Here is a 21,930-nt window from a genome sequence, read left to right on the forward strand (position 1 = left end):
GTGTGTACAGATGGTGACGAACATCAAAACGATGAGAGAACGAACATCATCCACGTCCACTTTCAGCATCAGCCCAGAGCACGGACTGGAGGAGGTAAGACACAAACTAATGGCTTTCATCAGTTTTATTGACGTGCAACTAACGACTACTGGCCTACCTACACCTGCAGACTGTGAGAGACAAAGACAAAGCCGAGAGAAAGAGAAAGGCAGAGATGGCTCGCCTCAGGAGGGAGAAGATCATGGCTCAGATGTCTGAAATGCAAAAACATTTCATCAATGAGAACAAAGAACTTTTTCAACAAAGTCTCGAAGAGCTGGAGGCTTCAACATCTGCTGCTGCAGAGAACAGGTAGACCTATACTCACCTGTATACTAATATCAGCAACAGCCAATGTACAGACAGCTGATGTTTGAATTGTCCCCTCTGGTTCTCTCTTAGTCCTCCTAGTTTGGAGCCCACCTGTGTTTTACAGGTGTGTGTTGGTCCCAGGAGGGTAGGCAGAACCGAGGGTCGTCAGCTGGTCACCTGTATTCTGTGTCAGGAGGAGCAGGAGGTTCGAGGTCATGGCAGAGCCATGGTACTGGCAGCTTTCGTGCAGAGGTCAACAGTTCTGTCTAAAAACCGCCGCCATAACCTGCCTGACCCAGGTGAGCCTCACTGTGACACCCCTGGAATAGTCACCAATGAGAGGTAAACATTGACTGACTGGATGTGTGAATGTATGTTTCAGACAGTCACAACCCTCTGTTTATGCACCCTGACATGTCTCTGGGGGTTCACACTGCCAGCTGTGGACACATCATGCATGCCACCTGCTGGCAGAGGTAAGATAAGAACCTGCAGTTGAAAACAGTCCAAACATCAGCTCTTACAGGGCTGAAGCAGCTCTCACTCTGAAAACAGATCTTTCTGTAAGTTACTGCAAATCTTTTGGGCAGATTTCTTTGGGTACAAGTTCAGGAGGCTCCAAACCTTAATCGTCACCAATACTTACAAGTGTGTGCGTGCGTGCGCGCGCGCATGTCTGTGTGTGTGTTTAGGTATTTTGAGGCAGTGCAGCTAAAGGAGCAAAGACGTCAGCAGCGTCTTCGAGGTCACACAAGCTATGACGTGGAGAATGGAGAATTTCTGTGTCCTCTCTGCGAGTGTCTGAGCAACACAGTTATTCCCCTGCTGCCACATGCACATTCACCTGACCGCAGGTACACACACTTTACCCTAACCCACACCTGAATTTCCGTGAACCCTCAGATATTGATGATGTGAGTACAAGATGTCCTCATAACAGTGATAATGGACTACGATGTATTCACACACCCACAATGAGACACAGGTGTGTGCACAGTTGCGTCTTTGCTGTGTCCAATGGGTGTGAATAGACTGATCATAGATTTATGTATGTACAAACATACATAAGTGCTTTGCTGACACCTGCTCTCTTTTTTCCCCCAGTGTCAATCATCCCAGTCTGGAGGTGTGGCTTAAAACAGCCCATCACCAGATAGCTGCTCTACATTCTGCCTACAGGAAGCAGTCTGATGGTCAGTTACCTGTGAATCAATAAAGGTAGGGAGGTCAGAGACTGTCCCAGCTCAGTGTGTTTGTGTGTTTCAGGTGCAGCAGAGGCTGAAACTGCCTGTCCTGAAGGATTCAGAGTCGACTTCACTCCACAGTGAGTCTCCAGCTGCTTCTGTTCACCCAGATCAATAACCTGTGTCACAGGTGACACCTGATAGTGGCAGCGTGTTGATGTTTGCGATCAAAAATCTGATTTTAGAGCCAAACATAACATAATGTGTTGGCTTACTTTCAGTATAAACAGTTTACATCTTTTCATGTGATGAGTGAGGATGTGATCTGAAACATGCTGACATTACTGAGCATTACCTGTAATGATCCATGATTCACACTTCCTGATGAGCCCAAAGGGCTTTAGGTGGATCACTCTTATACTGATCTTAAGTACAAAATCCTGTGTGTGGAAACACTTCAAAGATGTCCCTGTGTCCCCCAGGAATCCATTCTCCAGCAGCATCAGTGAAATGATCACCACCTTCAGCATGTCAACCTACAAGATTGGGCTCAAGCTGAATCCCAATGAGCAGGACCACAGAATCCCAGTGCTGAGTTGGTCCACTTGCGCCTTCACCATCCAGAGTATAGGTACGAGAGAGAGAGAATATCAGAGAGACCAGGTAAACCCAGAAGACTGAGGGTGTCCTGACAATCTGCTGTTTCATTGCAGAGTGCCTCCTGATGGACGAGGAGAAGCCGTTGTTTGGAAGTTTACCTTGCCGACAGGTAACGTTCTATTGGTACAGAAGCACCACATTGGTTAGGAGAAGCACAGGGGTGGGTTTCAGCCCATTTCAGTCATTTTGCAGGTATTATTATTCCTCTAACAGCTGGTCTGTCACAGCACAGTACAAAAAATGGGTCACTGGTTCATCTCAAACAAGACATTTAATATAAATTTACCATTTACTCAGCTTATTTCTGAATGTTAAATTCTTACATAATATTTTAAATTCCTGCAAAGACCAATCATTTTGTAAGAGTATGTGAGTATTGTTAGAATAACAACTGTGCAGATGTTCAGCCCTAAAATGAACTTGTATCCAACCAACCTCATGTTGAGATAAAGATCCCCTGACAACACAAGTACTAAAGATTTAGCTCCGTTCAGCAGACAAGGTAAAAATAAGGTATGTTACTGGACTGTGTTGCAGGACGACTGTCTGAGCTCCCTGACCAGGTTCAGTGCAGCCTGTTGGACCACAGCTCCACTGGAAACTGTTCATACACACTTCATCAGGCTGTTTGCAGGTAAATGGTCACAAGAAAAACGTTCTCATACACACAGTAAAAAAAACATTTGTAATGTGTGAGCGTCTGTTTCTGTTGTAGTTCTGGTTCCAGACTCTCGGGTAGAAAACACTCCATGTATCCTTGATATCGACATGTTTCACCTGCTGGTGAGTTTCATCGCCCTATATTAAAGTCACTCAGTTCTGCCATATAAGCCAGCCATAACAAGGAATAAAAATAAAGTATGGTGAGATAAAAATGTAAAAATATGTAATTACAACAGTGTGGCATATCTGGGTTCATAGTTTAACTTCTATCCAGGTTATATGTTTGGGTTAGTTTACTTACTTTTCACTGTATGTCCAGTTTTCACTCCATTGATACCCTTTTTCAACCAGCAAGAACATGGGGCTGGTGCAAGTGCCAGACATAGTTCAACTTACCAATTTTTCCAGGGGCTAGAGAGCCACCATAGAGCCACAACATTACACTATACACATTACCCCTTCTACAGCAATGCTGACACTAAAAGCACAACAATAAGCACAATATTACGTCTCTTGACAAATGTCTCTCTTGGCTTCATGAGCCTATGTTGGCATCTAAACACCACTGCTCAGACACATTTGTGTGTGGCACTCCATGATTGCTATGCAAGATGATTATGTTTGATAAGAACTGTAATAAATGCTACCTAACAACACTGAACTCATAATAGTGATTTTAACCTTTATTAGTGTTGGCCTCTAGCTATCTAACTGGTATTGATCACATTGCAGTTATACAAATCTGTATATTAAAAAGAACTGCCTCAATTTTTACCTTTACAACAAAGCTGGCCTCGTTGCTCACAATAACTTGGTTCTTGGTTCTGGATCAGAAAAGAGTTGGTGCCACTCCAGAACCAGTTTTCTCGGCTCAAAGCCTTTTTTCCCCACTGTCAAAATGCCAGAAACAGGTTCCACAGTAAGCACTGGTTCTGAACCAGCCCTGACATTGCCATGGTCGAATAGGGGAATTAGTAACATTAGATATTTAGTTTAAAATCGCACTTATTCTGTCGAAACCTTGTGTAAATTCAGTTTAAAACATTAGAACTTATTATTTTATCACTATTTCTCTGCAGGTTTATAGTGTGCTGTCCTATAGCTCAGTTCACTGTCTGGATCAATCAGGTACGAGTCTTTTAGACTCAGCCCACCTGCACCTCCTTCAGTTGGTCACTGTAGCTCACCTGGTGCAGATTCTGCTGACGTTCACCCCAGGTGACTCACACAAAGACAAGTGTACACACTCCTGGTAGTTCAACATGAAACACCTCTTTTTACCTGTCTTTGAGCTCTCTGACTGTCACCAATCTGTCTCTACAGAGGAGGTGTTCATGGACCAGGACAATGGATCAGAAGAAGAGGAGCTCACCAGTCAGCTCTACAACATACTAAGGAAAGATCTGGGCAGGTGGGTACATTCAAACATGCTGAGAGATAAGTTGTCTGCCAGGTGCTGGAACATTATTAATCACAGAAACAGTAACTCAAACAGCTTCAAATTTGGTCAAGTTATATTTAACCTTTAGAGTAAAAGATTTTTTTATGTTGAGTCAGTTGAATCATAAAGTGTAAGTAAAAAGGGCCGATTTTAATCTCGAGGTGAAAAGCTGTGACATTTTTAAATGAAAAATGTTGAGAAAATCAAACCCCCAGCTCACACGTTTTGAAACTTTTTTTCATATGATTCATCGCCTGCTGGTGTGGGTCAGTGTGTTACCTGAGGTGTCCTCTGGGTGGCAGTTGTGGCGTTGTGTTAAGGCTGGTGTCCTGCCGTTCCTCCGTGCTGCGGCCCTGTTCTTCCACTACCTGAACTCTACGGTCCCCCCCGCTGACCTGCTAGGTAGCAACATCACACTCGCACAGCAACAACACATCGGAGTTCAGTGTTTCAGATCTTCATATTATTCGATTTTTTAGCTTTTCAAAATTGAACAGGTACATATAACAGAAAAAAAATCTCAATTTTTAAAAGAAAATGAACAGTAGTAGTTTAGCTGCCTGTGGTCAGGGACAAAACCTGAACCTAGAGACAGTGAAAACATTTCAGAATGTAAAAATAAGTCTCATTTTAAAAAAAGCACCTAGACAATAGGGTTGAGGTGTTTTGGCCCCATTTATACTAAATATGAAGAATTGTTTGGCAGCAAATAAAACAAATGGGTGTAATATTTTTTTACAAATGTAATAAAATGGGTAAAGCCCTGATGTATATTCTCGAAGCACATAATTCACTGTCTGTGTGTGCATGTACATGCACTTGTTTTTTTTTCTGTAGTTTCAGGTCCTGGTCAGTGGGAGGCACTATGCAGCTACCTCAGTCTGCCCTCCAACCTGCTGCAGCTGCACAACAGCCACCTCACACTGCTGGAGCCCCTCATACACAGGTAACACACATGGTGCATCCAGTTCCCTTAATTACACCCAAGATTCCCTCACTGGTTTCTTTTTTTAGTCCCTACCACTAAAGGTGCAACAGCTATTTGCTTCCACTGGGCTACTGAGGGTTGTCAGAACTATAATCTGATTTACTGACGTGATATGGAGATTCGGAAACTAAAGCCAGATGCGCTGGTGGCTTTACTGGAGGTCACTTAAATCTCTTTGGGGACTACAGTCCACTCTGGTTGTTTAATGTTGTTGCAGAGTGATGCCTCTCTCTGATCTGTAGACAATCTTTGGTGAAGCGTGTTTCTCCTACAAGGTGCAGAGAACAAATGAATTTCATTTGTCCTAATATCAGTTTATATCATGGGATTAACATTACTAATGATCTGAACTGCAGTTTGACATTTTAAGCAGCACATAGTCATTCTGCACAAGTATTAGAGAGGAGATAGTCCTCTAGCTCAGTCACTCTCAACACTGTCCACCAAGACCCCCGCTCTGCTCATTGGGTACTGCACTCAGATGAGAGTGAAGTGGGGTCAGACAAAGTGAATTGTTATGTGATGCAGGTCATTGGCAGTTTGAAGTGCAGGATTAGTCTGAATATAAGCAGGGGTAATTTAGGACCAGAATTGACAAACGCTGCTTTAAATAATTGGTTGGAAATTTCATCATTCTCCCAGACTCTTTAAACAATCAGGTGGCCAAATGTACTTCAACTGTTGTACCTGTGTGTGTATTTCTATATAAAAGTTGGCTGATGAGCTGTAATTTCACTTTTCTGATCAACTACAGCAAACAGGTTTCCAACAAAAGGGAGTTTCAGTCCAGTACAAAAACCTCTGTGGACGATGCTTTTGGGTAGCTCTCCTTAAATAGGTTTGTGACTCACTTATTGTGTGTGTGATGTCATCAGGTGGTGCTGTCATCCAGGTGTGAGAAAGATGCTGCAGGGGGAAGGCGTGCTTGTCAGGTTCCCTAGAGAGTCCAACAGACTGATCGAGCTGCCAGAGGATTACAGCGTCTTGATCAACCAGGCGTCCAGCTTCACGTCAGTCATCTGTCACACACACACAAGCCCTCCTGTTTTATTCCAAAAAAGGATGTAAAGTGCAGCATTGTGTGTGTTACCTGTGCAGGTGTCCACGTTCAGGTGGGGACAAGTCCCGTGCCCCCACCCTGTGCCTGGTGTGTGGCTCCATGTTGTGCTCTCAGAGTTACTGCTGTCAAACAGAAGTAGATGGGGAGGACGTAGGGGCCTGCACTGCCCACACCTTCACCTGTGGAGCCGGCCTCGGACTCTTCTTAAGGTAACTTGTATAAGTGTGTGTGTTTACCAAGTTTACCTGTGTAGTTAAACATACTATCCAGTACATATGCAGAAATTAGTTGTGTAATACAATTGTAAAAGTTTTCTTTTTTTTAATTGGTTTGGTTTACCTGTGATCTGCAGCTCACAAGTACGGTGTGTGGGTGTGCTTGTGTGCGTGTATGCTCAGGGTGAGGGAGAGCCAGGTGTTGTTTGTTGCAGGTAAAACAAAGGGCTGTTTTTACCCTCCCCCATACCTGGATGACTATGGAGAAACTGACCAGGGCCTCAAGTAGGTGCCCTCCCCCCCCAATAAAAAATTAATTGCAGGTGCACACACCAATACCTAGGCAGGGGAACACCACCCGAATGCAATTATTAACCCTACTGTTTACTCACCCACCAGGCGGGGAAACCCTCTCCACCTGTGCCTGGAGCGCTACAGGAAAATAGAGCGTCTGTGGCGCCAACACGCTGTTGCAGAGGTCATTGGTCATGCACAGGAGGCCAATCAGTCGCTGGTTGCCATTGACTGGCAGCACCTGTGATTGGCTCTGGGCAGCCACACCCTCTCCTTTTGACCAATCAACTCTATTGGCCCAGTGCTGACCTCACATCAGCTTCAGGGATTTTTGAGGATGTTTCTTTTGTTTCAGTCTGAGCTCCGACCCGCCCATATTGACACCCCTCCTTCCAGGTCCGAGTTGTTTGCGACAAACTGACTCCCATCACAGAGATGGATGCTCCTGTTTGCAGTTTAAAGAGCAGCAGCTGAGGCTAGAGGGTAATGTAGTCTTCAGGGAGGAGTCAGCCTGAGAACAGGCATAAAGCAGTGACTGTAACAGGTTTGATCAGTCAATGGAAAAGACAAATCAGCAGCAGATTATTAGTTAATGATGATTTAAGATGAACATGTTGTTTGAGGAAAATGTTTTACAGAACAGAAACCATCCATCAGCTCTGAACAAGTAACAGCCTCAGAATAATGTATCTCCATCTGAGAATGTCGACACAGATCATGAGTTTTTCTTGATCAGAGTTAATCACTCAGCTGATGAACAGTTTAATCAGTAAAATTTCACATGACTTAACTGTTACACAACTTAAGTTATTTAAGAATTAAAAAAAAAAAAAAGTTCATAGATGGAGCACGGCTGTAACAGTAAATTGCTTTGGGAATTAAAGAATTTATCATAGCTGCTGATTTAACAGATTTTCATTGTGAATAAAAACAAAAGTTTTAGTGTATTGTGAGGATGAGTTTCAGGGTCGGAGCTTCAGCCATTCGCAAATTAGTTCAACATATCAAAGCACATATCAGAGCTCTATTGATAAGGAATGACCGGCTACTTTCTGATCATTTTTTTACTTTAGTTTTAATGTTTTATTTAAGGAAACTTTGAGCTTGTGTGTTTCAAGTGTGGAATGAGTTTTTCCTTTTTTTGGTTGTTGGTTTTGCTGAAATGTGAGAAAACAAAAGAAACTTTTACTTTGTTTTTAAAATTGAGTTTATTTAAATAAGTGAAAAATACATTTAAATAAACTCAAACTTACTCAAATGTAGATGAACAATGTTTTTGAGCATCATCTGCTCGTCCTGACAGCATGTTGCATCATTTATCACTTGTTAATATGTGAATTCTTGTATAAACAAGTAAATGTACATTATTGTATACGAATATTGAAGCCAATAAAAATAATAAAAGTCAGTTTATTGGTTCGTTGTATTAGTGACCAGACTTACGTAGGTTTCATGGTGCTATAAGGACCTTTTTTGCAACAACCAATCACTGATAACATGGACTCCATTTATATTTGATACATTTGTCTTTTGAAATTGCATGTGATGTAGTACTTTGGTTTGGATCAGTGCATCTCAGCTTTAAACAATCACTATAAGCTAAGACATGACAAAATCCAACACCTAAAATACAATGGGTTTGTTATGACATACTATGAGAAACTATGAAGTACATGGTCGTCAGTGTGCTTCATACACTCACACGTACATACACACACGGGTATACATGAGCTACAAAGTCAATTCCTGAAAAAACCTGTCCAATGGTGGTTTCTACAGACTACTACTTTTAGATGTTGTATAGACATGGTAGTAAGATTAAAATGTTGAAAAAATCTGAAAAGAATTTAGCTCACTTTAGAATTTAGATAGAACCTCATACACACCAACCTACATATGTTTGTAAAGACTACTGATTATATGATTTACATGGTCCAAATAAACATTGTCTTTAAATTAAAATTAAATTTGGCTTAATTTCCATACACAAACCTGATAGTATACAGTATTGTTGGCTCAGTCATTTAATTAGCAATAAATCTGCCCTTATGTTGCTTCCAAAACAACATACAGTATAACAAAAACAGATTGAATTACTAACATAAAAATGTTAGTTATAAAAAGTTGTTTAAAACGAATAGGCACCGGGTCATAAATAAACCACAGCCATAATCAAATATCAAATATGTTTACTGTATTACAAGAGCAGCCTGCTGCATAACACAGAAGCCATAAATTTAAACAACAGATTGCTTTCCCTCAGTTATCTACTGTCTATTTGAAGCATGGTTGATTTTAAAACTTATAAAGGGCTTAAAACAAATAAATAAAACCCAAAGAATTGCTAGTGAAGTTTTTCCTTAACCAGCTCTGTGCTTGAGATCACCCTTTACTTTCATTAAACAGACAAATAAAAACTTTTCACCCTGTATACCTATGAGTATGTCTCCACCCAGGACACCACCACGATCCTGGGCTTTTTCAAGGAGGGGGACGAGTCAGGTTAAAGAAGCCTGGTGAAGGACATGTCTATGGGGAGAAGAATGACCTCAACCTCAATATAAACAAAACAAAAGAAATAATAGACTTCAAGAAGAACCCTTCCCCTCTGCAGCCTCTGATCATCAAAGGCCACAAGTTGATAGCCACAAGTTCCTGGTCTTGCAGGTGACATCTGAACTGAGCTGCCCAGCAGTGACTTAGGAAAGCTGGGCTGAATCATCACCCTCTTATCCAGGCATACAGAGGTCTGATAGAAAGCTCCCTCACTACTGGCATCGTTGTCTGGTATGGTAACACCACACAGGCAGAGAGAAAGGCTCTTCACAGAGTTATAAAGACTGCAGAGAGTATCATTGGGACTAAACTTCCTGCTATGGATACGATACACATACACACACACAGTGCTATATTAAAAGAGTGGAGAAGATAATCATAGACTCACTTCGACCCTGCTCAGACACAAAAACTGCACTTACAATCTCATACACAGAGTGAACAGCATCATCACACACAATTTTATAACAGCTTTTTCCCTGCCACAGCGAGACTGATGGCAAATACAAAATGTGAAAAACGTGTAATTACCTCTCATTACCTCACTATGTAAAACAAGTGTACCAATACCATTATGTGCAATATTTTGAAATCGCCCATCCATTTATTATTGTATTTTTGTATTAACGATTTTATTTATTATTTTATTTTATTTAAAATCTAATTTCATTCGTAGACTAGGTGTCATTTCTCCGGCTTAACTTTTTACTTGTCTCCCAGAGAACCCTACACAAGAATTCTTATATGCCTAGACTGTCCGTTTATGCTTAATTGGCTAATAAAGAAATATTGATCTTAATCTTGAAGACCTCTACATACTTTACAGTCCAACTATATAACAGAGTTCGGGAACAATATAACTATACTCTTCATTAATGGGAACCTTTCTTGGACACCCAACACCACAGCAATCATCAAGTAAACTCAACAACACAACAACAACTCTACTACTTCCACTGACCACATGGACAAAGAATAAGCCTACTGAAGGAATTGCTCTAGGTAGGTTTTGCTCCAAGTGGACCTAGTGCATTGCACAGTATATGGTGGAGTATTTAAAAATTTACCTGAACTTTGTCAGTTCTAAAAAGAGGGATCAAATATCCAACCGGTTTTGCCAGAGCGCATTAATTTAATAAACGTGTGTTGTACAATTATTCTGAGACAGCAAGAAAACTAAAGTAATATTTAAAGCCCATATTGGCAGGTCCATGATCCGTGTAAACAAACTACAGAAGCTATTAGCAGCCTAAACCCTTTTTGTACCATTTATAGCTCAGCAACTCATTTTATATTTTCACTGCAATTCTTATTGCAAAATGGTCAATTATTAGCAAAAATCATAATTTTTATAACTTTGATCATTTCAGCCAATTCCTAAATTATGTGTATAAAATCATTTTTGAACAACTATGAAGAATAGGACAAAGACAAAATAATCCAAGCTGCCGACTGAGACACTAAATGTGATCAGAAGTAATTTGTTTTACCATATTTACCATCTGAATAAGTGAAAATAAGATTTGTGTAGAAATTTATTGGTTATACTTTAAATCTTTAATTTGTTTTTTGAATTTACTTGAAAATAAACTTATTTTAATAATGTGAAGCACTTTAAATTGACCCACTACAAAAAGGTAGTATAAAAATAAACTTGTTTTACCTTCAGAGTCAGAGATAGTCTTGTTTATTGTTGAGGACACTGATGTTTGCTGAACACAAAATTTCACATGATTTTGGGCTGTAATAGGCATTTTATTGACACAAGCTAAATTACATTAAACACCAACCCAAATCTCTGGCTTCATTGTTCTGGTCTGTGACTGTAGTGTCTGATGGAGCATCCACAGGCTGGCCAGATCCACACTTTGACAACCATTGGTGCTACCATCATCGTCAGATTAATTTTCAAGGACACCATTTTCTGCATCACTTAATAAAATTTCACCTGGTGAAGCAGTGGTAAAAACCAAAAAAAAAGATACACCAACCTTGAGTTTTTCGAGTATTATCACATGCCAGAAGGGGTGGAAATGCATAAATAGAATTAGTTCATGGACGTATGCAGCCAAACATAGGCAGATAATCCAAATTTTTCTGCATGTGCACCTGAAAACAAAAACTGATCAATCTACAACTGCATATGAACATATATACTTCTGTCAGGCTTAGGAAAAAGCATGCACCTCAAAATATACATAAGACTTGTGTATGGGCTAAACCTGAGATATGAGGCCTGCAACTAGTCAAAACTCCCCATAAACCATTTCAAGGGCAATACCATTTAGCCTTGAATTCCATACATTTTCGGACGGCACAAAGACCCATGTCGGTGTAGATAGACAAACAGTCAAGTAACCAAGATGTGATAATCAGTGAATAACACATTTTACACATATTATGTTCACATGTAGCACAGAGGTTTCATTGAAGATTGCTGTTAAAACTAATAAGATCACTTTCCATATTACATATATACTATATACTATATTTTATTTGTATTTGTTTGCATTTATTTATTTAGGCACATTTTTGTTCACTGGTCAACAAATATAGACCGCTTTATGGCTCATACAAGGGCTACAACAGCTTAAATGTATAGCCTGGTCATTAGACGTCACTATCTTTGTGAAATACTTTACCAATCATTGACCAATCATTCCAGCATATTTTGATATTACGCATAATAAGTACAGGTGGGCAGATCTGCAAGTGTGGCACTGAGATCTGAGGCACTGCAGTTAGATTATTTTGTCAAGTTTGTTGTATTATTATATTAGTTAAAAAAATTAAAATTTTTATAAGAAAATCCAGTGGACATACTCATAAATGACTTCCCTAGATCTACAAAATCCACCTCAAAACTTTTATCTTTGCTTAAAACCAAACACGGCTGTAAGTGACACTCAAAACCACCCTAATGTGGTTTTTCATGCCCATTGTGTCAATCAGGTCCTTCCTCTAGGATGGTTTGACTGTAGTAACACAATGGTTTTTAAACAAACAATATGTAAAATAAATGAAATAAATAAAATGCAAAGCTTTTATTTTTCAAAGCCAGGGAATAATAATGGGTTTTAAGAGATGATTTAAAAACTTCCACAAAAACCTAAAAATACGACACAAATATCCACCTTCTGTCTCTGGCACCACATTGTAAACTAAAAACACTCACTTGTACATTTATAGCCAAACCACTTGAAAGGAGAAACAGGTCCTACACACTGAATACAATTCTCAAAAGAGGATATTTTTGCGCACACTAGCTTGTGTCTTCAACACTGTTGGAAAATTATTACTAAATAAATTATTTGTGCAGCACTGTTTAAATCGACACATAGTAATTATACAGTAATTTTAAGCAAACTAGGATGTGTGAATGGCCATAACACTGGAAAAACGAACAAAAGAAGAAACTTAGCACCACTTGAGCACCAAAGACAATATAATTTGATATGTTCAGCCAGAAGATATACGCTTTGGTTTACTATAATTTTCACTCACTGAATTATAACGTGAGCCTGTTTTTCAGAACAGATATCTAAACAACCACTTGCATCAAGAAATTCTGTACCAAACAATATATAAAATAAATGACACATTCAACATTCATTTATCTTACTTTTCTAACACTTCTCCTGATTAATTTCTAATAAAATCCTGTTCATCCCAAGTGACTGAGGCCGCACAATCAGATGTAGTTAACCTGCCACATACATTACATTTCTACACAAATCACAACAGAGGATGTTTAGGTGTTCTCAAAAACCACTGTGTTACTGCAGTCAAACGATCCTTTTGGAAGGACCCAATTTACACAATGGGCCTGACAAACCACATTTTAGATTTTTTTCTTTTCTTTTTTTTAATACCTACACATATGATATATTTTTCTTACTTGCAGTTTTAGAAGCAAGTTAGGACAGTGTCTCAACAAACAGCTGTATAACCCATATCAAACTTAACATGTAGGCAGATGTAATGCCACTGTGCAACACACACTTTATAGATTTACCTTTTCCACAATGTTCATGGGGTCAACAACTAGACTCTTCCCATTCAGGTTAGTGGCATCTGTCAAACTGGTTGCAAGTTGTCATCATCCTCATTAGATAAACAGAGGAAAAGGAGAGTAAATTGGTGTTAGTTGGACATCTGATACTTAATATTAAGACATATGAGGTTAGAAATAAAAAAATAAAACATTTATTAAAGACAAACCTCATCAAATGTAAACATTTATTAAATCTCTTTGCATGGTTTAAGAAGCTATATTACCATGACCAATTCCTTAAAAAAAAAAAAAAAAAATCTTTAGAATATACTCTATGTGCTTTACTGTTGGGTGGTATTATTCCATTAACACCTTGAAAAAATAGGGCTAGATTGGCTAGATCATCAGATGGCAGTCTTCCATGTTTTCAACAAGAGATAATACAACACTCTTAGCATTATTATGCACCACATTATTACCTCATCTAAACTAGCAACCTGTCTGCTAGACCTTATTCCAACTAAACGGCTTAAGAAAGTTTTAGCCTTAATAGACACGTTCGTATTAGATATTGTCAATATAGCTTTAGAAACAGGCCATGTACCACAGGCCTATAAGGTAGCTATAATTAAACCACTACTTAAAAAACCCTGTCTTGACCAGATGTTTTAGCCAATTACAGACCAATATCTAATCTCCCCTTTATTTCTAAAATCCTTGAAAAAGTAGTTGCAAAACAATTATGAGGCCACCTGTACAGAAATAATTTGCATGAAGACTTTCGGTCAGGATTTAGAGTTCATCATAGTACAGAAACAGCACTGGAAAAAGTCACCAACGATCTTCTCTTGGCTTCAGATCATGGGCTGGTCTCTACACTTGTTCTGTTAGATCTTAGTGCTGCATTTGATACCATTGATCACAACATTTTATTACAGAGACTGGAACATGAAATTGGGATTAAAGGAACTGCACTAGGTTGGTTTAAATGTTATCTGTCTGATAGATTCCAATTTGTTCATGTTAATGATGAATCCTCCATGCACACAAAGGTTAGTTATGGAGTTCCACAAGGCTCTGTGTTAGGACCAATACTTTTTACTAGGTGTCTCCTTTAGGCAACAGTGTTAGAATACATTCCCTAAATTTCCATTGCTATGCTGATGATACCCACCTATATCCATCTATGGAACCAGATGAAAAAAGAAAAAAGAAAAAAGAAAAAAAAAATCAGTTAATCAAGCTTCAAGCATGCCTACAAGACATAAAGGCCTGTAGGTCCCATAATTTTTTACTTCTAAACTCAGACAAAATGGAAGTCATAGTATTGGGGCCAAAAATCTCAGAAATATGGTGTCAAACCATATAGTTACACTAGATGGCATAAGTCTGGCCTGCAGTACTACTGCAAGGAACTTTGCAGTTATTTTTGACCAGGATTTGTCCTTTACCTCACATATAAAACAAATCTCTAGAACAGCCTTCTTCCACCTGGTTCTACTGGAGGATTTTTCCATTAAAGGGAGTTTGTCCTCTCTACTGTTGCCTAGTTCTTGCTCAAGGGGGAATTTTTGGGTTCTCTCTATACATTTTTATAGTCTTGACTTTATTCTGCAAAGTGCCTGGAGATTACTTTATTTATATAGCGCCAATTCACAACAAAGCTGAATTGAATTGAAAAAATGTCAGCCACACCACAGCCCTGTAACTTTTTCATAATAGAAGCATAATTTTAGGATTTATTGTCCTGAATCCATCACTTTCCCACCCTGTAGGAAGCCAAATACCTTAGTTTTGCTCTCATTATAACCATCTTTACTTTGAAGCTTAATAAACATTCTTTTGTTTATTTAATGTATTGTGTTACATAACATCATAGTAATTAATTTTGTCTAAAATGATCTCCAATACCCGGGTCACTGAGGCTTCATAGTAAGTAAGTCAAATGTATGTATATAGCACCTCTCACAGATAAAAATCACAAAGTGCTTTACAAAATGTAAAAAAGAGAAAATAGTACAGACAATAAAACTTCAAATATAAATTAAAACACAACTACAACAAAGATTCAACCATAAGAGGCCAGTCAGCTAAAAGCTTGTCTGAAGAAGGGTGTCAGTTGCTTTTCAAAAGAATCAGTAGAAACCGCCACAAGCAGAGTCAGAGGCAGGGTGCTCCACAGTCTGGGAGCCACAGACTGAAAAGAAAGACAACAAGTAAAACTCAGATTCCCTGAAAAAAAACAATATAACTGAATATCATCAGCATATAAGTGATAAGACACATGCTTAAAACACTGAATTAACCGAGCAAGAGGTGTCATATACACACACACACACACACAATAAAAACAGCAAGGGACCTAAAACTGATCCCTGTGGTACTCCACATGAAAGATTCATAGTCTTGAACATGATATGGCTTTTCGCAACATAAAAAGTTCTAAACAAATACAATTTTGGAGACAATTTAGTAAAATTTTATGGTCAACGGTATCAAACGCTGAGGTTAGATCCAGTAAAACCAACACTGTTTACTGGCCCGAGTCTGCTGCAATTAAAATGTCACTTAACACTTGAAGAAAGGCTGTCTCTGGGTGCATTTTGCAGAAACCTGATTGACACTTGTCCAACATTTGATAATGATGCAGATAAGTGGAAAGTTGTTGAGGTACCACTTTTTCTAAACTTTTGCGCACGAAAGGCAATTTAGATGTAGGCATGTCGTTTATAGGGACAGGAGGATCCAGGTTTGGCTATTTAAGAATGGGATTCACTAGAGTTTGTGTAAAAAATGAGGGGACAATAAAAATAAATAAGAGACAAGTTTATCATATTTACCAAACAAGGACCAAGCGAATCAGTAGCATTTAACAGTAAAGTGGTTGGAACAATGTCAACAGGGCTAGAAAAAGGTTTCATCTTTTCAAATAAAACCTTAATGTCCTGTAGGTTGAAAGAGAAAAACAGGCCTAAGGGTGGAGAGAAAAACCTCTATCGCATGTGTGAGGAGGGAGATATACTGTCCCTGATGTCCTGCACTTTACTGACAAAGAAATGTAAAAATCTGTTACAGTCAGCTGATAAGTATACACAGACACTTGTGGAGATGAGGTCAAGAGAATACATGTGTATGTGAGTGTGTGTGTGTTCGGTGTGTGTGTGTAAGTGTAAGTGTGTGCGTGAGAGAGAGAGAGAGAGTGTGTGTGTGTGTGTTTGTGAGTGTCAGTGTGAGACAGGGGTGTATTATGTCTCATAGTTGCAAAGAAAACAAATAGTAGATCTTTCTGACTGTTTTTAGCTTCCATTTTGTCGCCGGGTCAAATTGACCCGAACAGTAGCTTTGTAATAGAAACATGTAGGGGGGGTTACAAATATGTGAACTGAACCATTTTTATTTTATATGTGAATTACACTAATTAAACCAAGCAGGAGAAGTTTCAAAGTGAAAAAATACTTTTAGGTATTTTTTTAGATTGTTAACTTTAAAACGGGTCAATTTGACCTTGAACAGAAGACGTGTCTCATTTCAATTTATCATTTTCACTCCATAAACAAAAAAAAAATTCAAAATATAAAATACAATTTTTAAAAATCAATTGCATATAAAACTATTGTAATTTATGTGTAGGTCTTTTCAGTTTACATTAAAAAAAGTTTTAACATGATCTTTTTTTAATAAACGAGTGACCTATGCTCATTGAAACATGATCTGTGAACAGTAAACAACATTATTGAACTAAATATTGATTTAAATGGTTAGTAATGGAGTTAATGATGAGATATAAACAATGTTTTTTGGGACTTTTTGGTTTCTGACACTTTTGTATAATTAAGTGTCCCCCATCAAGGCTGTTCCTCAGAAACGAAATGAACAGGAGGGTTAAAGGACTCGGTCAAAGATAATAATTCTAATGCCGTGTTGCAGGGAGCTTCATCAATATGGATGTTAAAATCACCAACTATCAACACAGTCTCCAATTTGATAATAGTGGATAAAAACTTGGCAAACTCATTTGAAAACACACGCGCAGGACCAGGAGGTCGGTAGATAAAAACACGTTGTAGTGCCAACTTTAGCCATTTGGTGTTCAAACGAGTTGAAGGAGTCCTGACTCAATTGCCTGCACGAGAAACAGTCATGGTGTACAATGGCAAGTCCTCCTCCACGACCTGTACCAAACGCTGAGCATTCCAGGGGAAGGAGTTCATTCAGATGGATCTATTCCGACTCACGTTGCCAGGTCTCGGTCAGGCACATGAAGTCTAAACGTTCCTTGATAAAAACGTCATTCAGTATAAAAGCTTTACTCGCTATGGAGCGAGCCTTCAGCAGAGCATCCCTGGTTTGCGGCAACTCCAGCTGACTGGAGCGTACGGGCCAGAGGTTCCGTGCCATTACTTCCCCCACACAGAGGCACGGAATGCAAAACCCGCTCCTGTGGGCCCGGTGTCTAGACCTGTCGAGTTGGAAAAGCTCAGCTGTAGTGTTGATCGTAGAGAGGTGATGCGACTACGACTGCACCATGTCACGAAGCATTGACTGAAACCTGCCGTAGTGCACCGCTCCACCCATTCTGGTCCGGTCCCACTTGGGATAAACGGAGATTCCCAGTATCTCTTTAATCTCATCTGGAGCATTGCTTTTATCCTTCTGCCACTGCCCTTAGACAGCAGAAGATACTCCAGTGACGTCAACGAGCACTCAAAGAAGGGCGGAAAAAACAGTTTGTACCTGGTCAAGGTAATATAGTCCTCCATAAGCTCTTTGATGTGAAACAACATGTGCCGATCATACTTAATAGCAGCCAACACACAATTGTTAGTTGACAGGAACAAATAACACAACAACAATCACAAATGCACGAGAAAACAGAGAAAGAGCGACAGCAAAGCCCAACACAGGCCATCTTGCTCTATTGTCATTATTCATCATGTCACTGGCTCCTGGCAGACTTTAACAAACTCTGGAGCACCAGGGAAGGTGCAATGCTCTCTGCTTCTGTGATCCCCCTTCCTTTATAGAATGTATGCCACTTGTCAAGTAGTCTGGCAGCTGTTTCTGCCCTAAACAAGGAGGTTATAATCTTGAAGTTTCTACAGTAGCACAGAAATGAGAAAACAATATTTGTTAACCTATGTAGTAAATGTATGCAAAGCTTGTCTACTAAGTACTCTGTTGGCCTGATATGGCAGCAGCCCTGACCTACTGGGGCAATGCTGTTACTCAAAGTCACCAACAGAATGGCAGATCAAATTACACAAGATGGTGGCCGCATCCTAACAGTTCACAGTGTGACGTCAACGTCATATTTTCCTTAGTGTCAATTTTCCAATAAAAGGGAATTGTAGCAAAAAACATTTGAGCTTTGTAGGTTGTCCATCTCAACTTCCTACAATTTTTGCTGATAGTACTTTACTTGGACAATAGAAAACTGGGAAAACATGATGCCTTGCATCAACCGTTCACGCTGCCAGTGGTTTAATGGTTTGGGGGGTATTATCTTGGCACACTTTGGGCCCCTTTGTACCTACTGAGCATCGTTTAAATGTCACAGTGAAGCCAGCTTCTGATGGCTACTCCCAGCAGGATAACGCACCATGTTATAAAGCTAAAATCTTCTCAAACTGGTTTCTTGAAATTGACAATGAGTTCACTTTACTCAAATGGCCTCCACAGTCACCAGATCTAGCTCCTATAGAGCATGTTTGGAATGTGGTGCAACAAGAGATTTAAAGCATTTTGCAAATCATTTGTTACATTGAATTAGCACTTAGTGATCATCAACAGTTAATTACTGAATTACTGTTTATTTATGTTTACTGAACAAACAATAACAGTCATAATATGGGAAGAAAATAAAACAATAAAAAAAAATCGGTAAACGGATAAAACTAAACATATATACATTACAAGACACTGACCATGTCCCTTCATTTTCTCCTTTCCACATCTAATCTCTGACTTTCCATCTTATAAAAAAGGAGACTCCTGAAACTCTTTCCAGGTCATCTCCTTCTCTGTGCCAAGATGTTTATACAAGGAAAGTAGTTGTTGAAACTCAAAGCTGGATAGCTCAAACTGGTCATTATTCTTCAAGTTGTGGCTTTAACATGGTGCTAAACCTGAGTTACAACAACTGAACACAACATAAAATACCTAATAATATAAAATATTATTTAATAATATTTAATACTAATGGCCCGTAAAATAGATACATTGAAATATTTTTTTAAATTACACGCACCTGCACTGTGATTGTTGACTCTATGGACTCTGGATCTGTTGTTTCAGGCGAAACAAACAGCAGCTCTCAAGGAGGCAGCACGGGTCTCTTTACAGATAGAGCTGAGGCTGCAAACATGAAAGAATGATGCAAAGAAATATATTTTTAAGGTCTCACAATAATAACCAAAATGAGTGTAAAGTTTTAAATGGAAAATGAAGAAATAAACATATTTACCATCTACTTCTGAACCTTTACAGTCGACTTTGACAATGAGGAGAGTGTAGCAGATGGTACAAGAAACTCTTATCAGCGATTACCATTTTGACAATAAGACAGAAATCATGCAGGTATATGAATTTTTCTGCTTACAGTATCCTAAGCCTTATACAAGGAAAGAATACACCAATAAATATTTGATACATGTGTATTTTTTTACATTAATATATGAAAAGCACATGCACACTTATTTTTCAGTGGTTAATATTCAGTTGTCCTTTGCCACACTGTAAACACTTACATTGGTGTGTTCTCAAAACAGTGAATTTTTAATTATTATTTTTTTTATTTCAACCACATCAGAAAACCTAACCTATTACTCACCCTTATCATCTGCTCTTCCCGCTAAGGTGCATTGGCCTGGCTGCATCTGAGGGATCTTGATGGAGAAAGCCAAGTGGTCCCTTGGCACCCATTCTTCCAAGGAAAAAGTTTTGTTTTTGCATTTTACCTGTCCAGAAGAAAACTATTTAGTATACATAAGACAGATATCAGATGTTGACAGGTATTGGCTCAATAGAGAGTGGAGATCAGGAAGTTTAAATATCAGCAGACTCTGTAGACAGTCTTTACTGTGATTCAAACAAAGAACACGTGTAGTAACGTTGGCCAGATTCAGATGTTCTCTAAACTAAGACAAGAAATAGTAACAAGAACATCTGAGTAACGTATCCAGCTGTGTTAACTTAAACGCAGCCGACACACTGTCGGTTGAAAACACGGCAAATCCACGCATTTCAAACGACGCACGTTGATTAACTTTCTGTGTTCACTAAAATTTAATTTTCTACTACCGTTAAATTAACGTTAAATGGCAGCACAGCCTTCGACGTAATTTGAAGAAAAAGGATGCCACATTCAAACCATGAAAAGTAAAGTTAACCTCCAGTTATTTGACTCACTGAACAGCGTTTGAAAGCGCTGCCTTTCGAAACAGCAAACTCCTACATTAACTTCGATAGCGTTGAAGTCAACCAAAAACGTATAAAAAACGTCCTCTCCGTTCCTTGTTTATATTTGTTATATATATATATATATATATATATATATATATATATATATATATATATATATATATATATATATATATATATATATATATATATATATATATATATATATATATATATATATATATATATATATTGTTTAGCATTCGTTCAGCTAACTACACTTAACGTCCACATTCGTAGTAACAACTCAGGCTGGCGTCCCTAGAAACCACGCACGCAGAGCACAGACGCAGGGAGCTCCTACAACGTTGCCACAGTGCAGACTAGCGGCCATAAAAATACACAACTGCACAAACGTGCTGCAGCTATGGAATAGTTCGACAAACCATTTGTATTTTTCTATAAATCCTGTATAGATTCTAAATCGCCCCTTTAATGTGCAAACCTTAACATTTGTTTCCTGTTTTGCCCACTAAGACGCTAATTTTAAAATCCAGCGTTTATTACACAAAGACCAATCAATGACCGAGCTGCTGGATGGAGAGCACAGAGCGGCCAGGTAGTGAAGGCTGTGACCGCAGCGCATGCGCCCTCTGATGACCACGTTTCAGACCTGCAGCTCACCACAGCAAACAAGTAGCGCACAAAAAGTGTGTACGTGCTCTTTCTGCTGCGTGTCACAAAACTTAATGGCCTATTTATTAATACTGCTAAAAGACACAAAAGGAAACAATCTGTTTCTGTCCCTTAATGATAATCTGTGCTAATAATCACCATCTTCTTAAATTTATTGTTTTGTGTATTTGAATTCATGGTTTTTATACATTTATATCACGTTTTCACAATTCTCTAGAAATTAAATATTTTATAGCAGACAAAATGACTGAATTCAACCCTGACAAATAAATGTATAACAAAATCCATTTTGTGTTTTTTATATATATCTAAGCCCTGCAAAATGTTTTCTCAGCAACCTTAGGAGTTTTCATTTACCTGCTAAACTGGTCACTGCTCTGCAGGGTGCTGCCCTGGTCCACCATAGACGTCTTATCCAGGGACACTTAA

General features: G+C 38.9%; 1 protein-coding gene across 16 annotated transcripts in view; it reads left to right on the plus strand.

Annotated features, from left to right (window-relative positions):
• ubr2 (ubiquitin protein ligase E3 component n-recognin 2) overlaps positions 1 to 8,265 on the plus strand; it is a 38,200-nt gene extending 29,935 nt beyond the window's left edge. For 12 of the 16 annotated variants that reach the window (XM_067511387.1, XM_067511378.1, XM_067511442.1 and 9 more), the window contains 19 exons: positions 11 to 94; positions 171 to 352; positions 443 to 651; positions 735 to 828; positions 1,045 to 1,206; positions 1,457 to 1,545; positions 1,619 to 1,676; positions 2,019 to 2,167; positions 2,250 to 2,305; positions 2,734 to 2,830; positions 2,912 to 2,979; positions 3,939 to 4,077; positions 4,183 to 4,270; positions 4,572 to 4,702; positions 5,138 to 5,246; positions 6,164 to 6,298; positions 6,387 to 6,557; positions 6,747 to 6,848; positions 6,963 to 8,265. In XM_067511387.1, the coding sequence (XP_067367488.1) occupies positions 11 to 94; positions 171 to 352; positions 443 to 651; positions 735 to 828; positions 1,045 to 1,206; positions 1,457 to 1,545; positions 1,619 to 1,676; positions 2,019 to 2,167; positions 2,250 to 2,305; positions 2,734 to 2,830; positions 2,912 to 2,979; positions 3,939 to 4,077; positions 4,183 to 4,270; positions 4,572 to 4,702; positions 5,138 to 5,246; positions 6,164 to 6,298; positions 6,387 to 6,557; positions 6,747 to 6,848; positions 6,963 to 7,104 (2,265 nt within the window). In that variant the 3' untranslated portion in view covers positions 7,105 to 8,265. Of the gene's footprint in view, positions 1 to 10; positions 95 to 170; positions 353 to 442; positions 695 to 734; positions 829 to 1,044; positions 1,207 to 1,456; positions 1,571 to 1,618; positions 1,677 to 2,018; positions 2,168 to 2,249; positions 2,306 to 2,733; positions 2,831 to 2,911; positions 2,980 to 3,938; positions 4,078 to 4,182; positions 4,271 to 4,571; positions 4,703 to 5,137; positions 5,247 to 6,163; positions 6,299 to 6,386; positions 6,558 to 6,700; positions 6,849 to 6,962 lie in introns of those variants that run through there. The other 4 variants (XR_010914902.1, XM_067511451.1, XR_010914906.1 and 1 more) reach the window with 4 other exon arrangements.
• The last annotated feature ends 13,665 nt before the right edge of the window (positions 8,266 to 21,930 follow it).

The sequence above is a fragment of the Channa argus genome, chromosome 1, assembly GCF_033026475.1.
Source record: "Channa argus isolate prfri chromosome 1, Channa argus male v1.0, whole genome shotgun sequence".
In the NCBI taxonomy this organism is placed as follows: domain Eukaryota; kingdom Metazoa; phylum Chordata; class Actinopteri; order Anabantiformes; family Channidae; genus Channa; species Channa argus.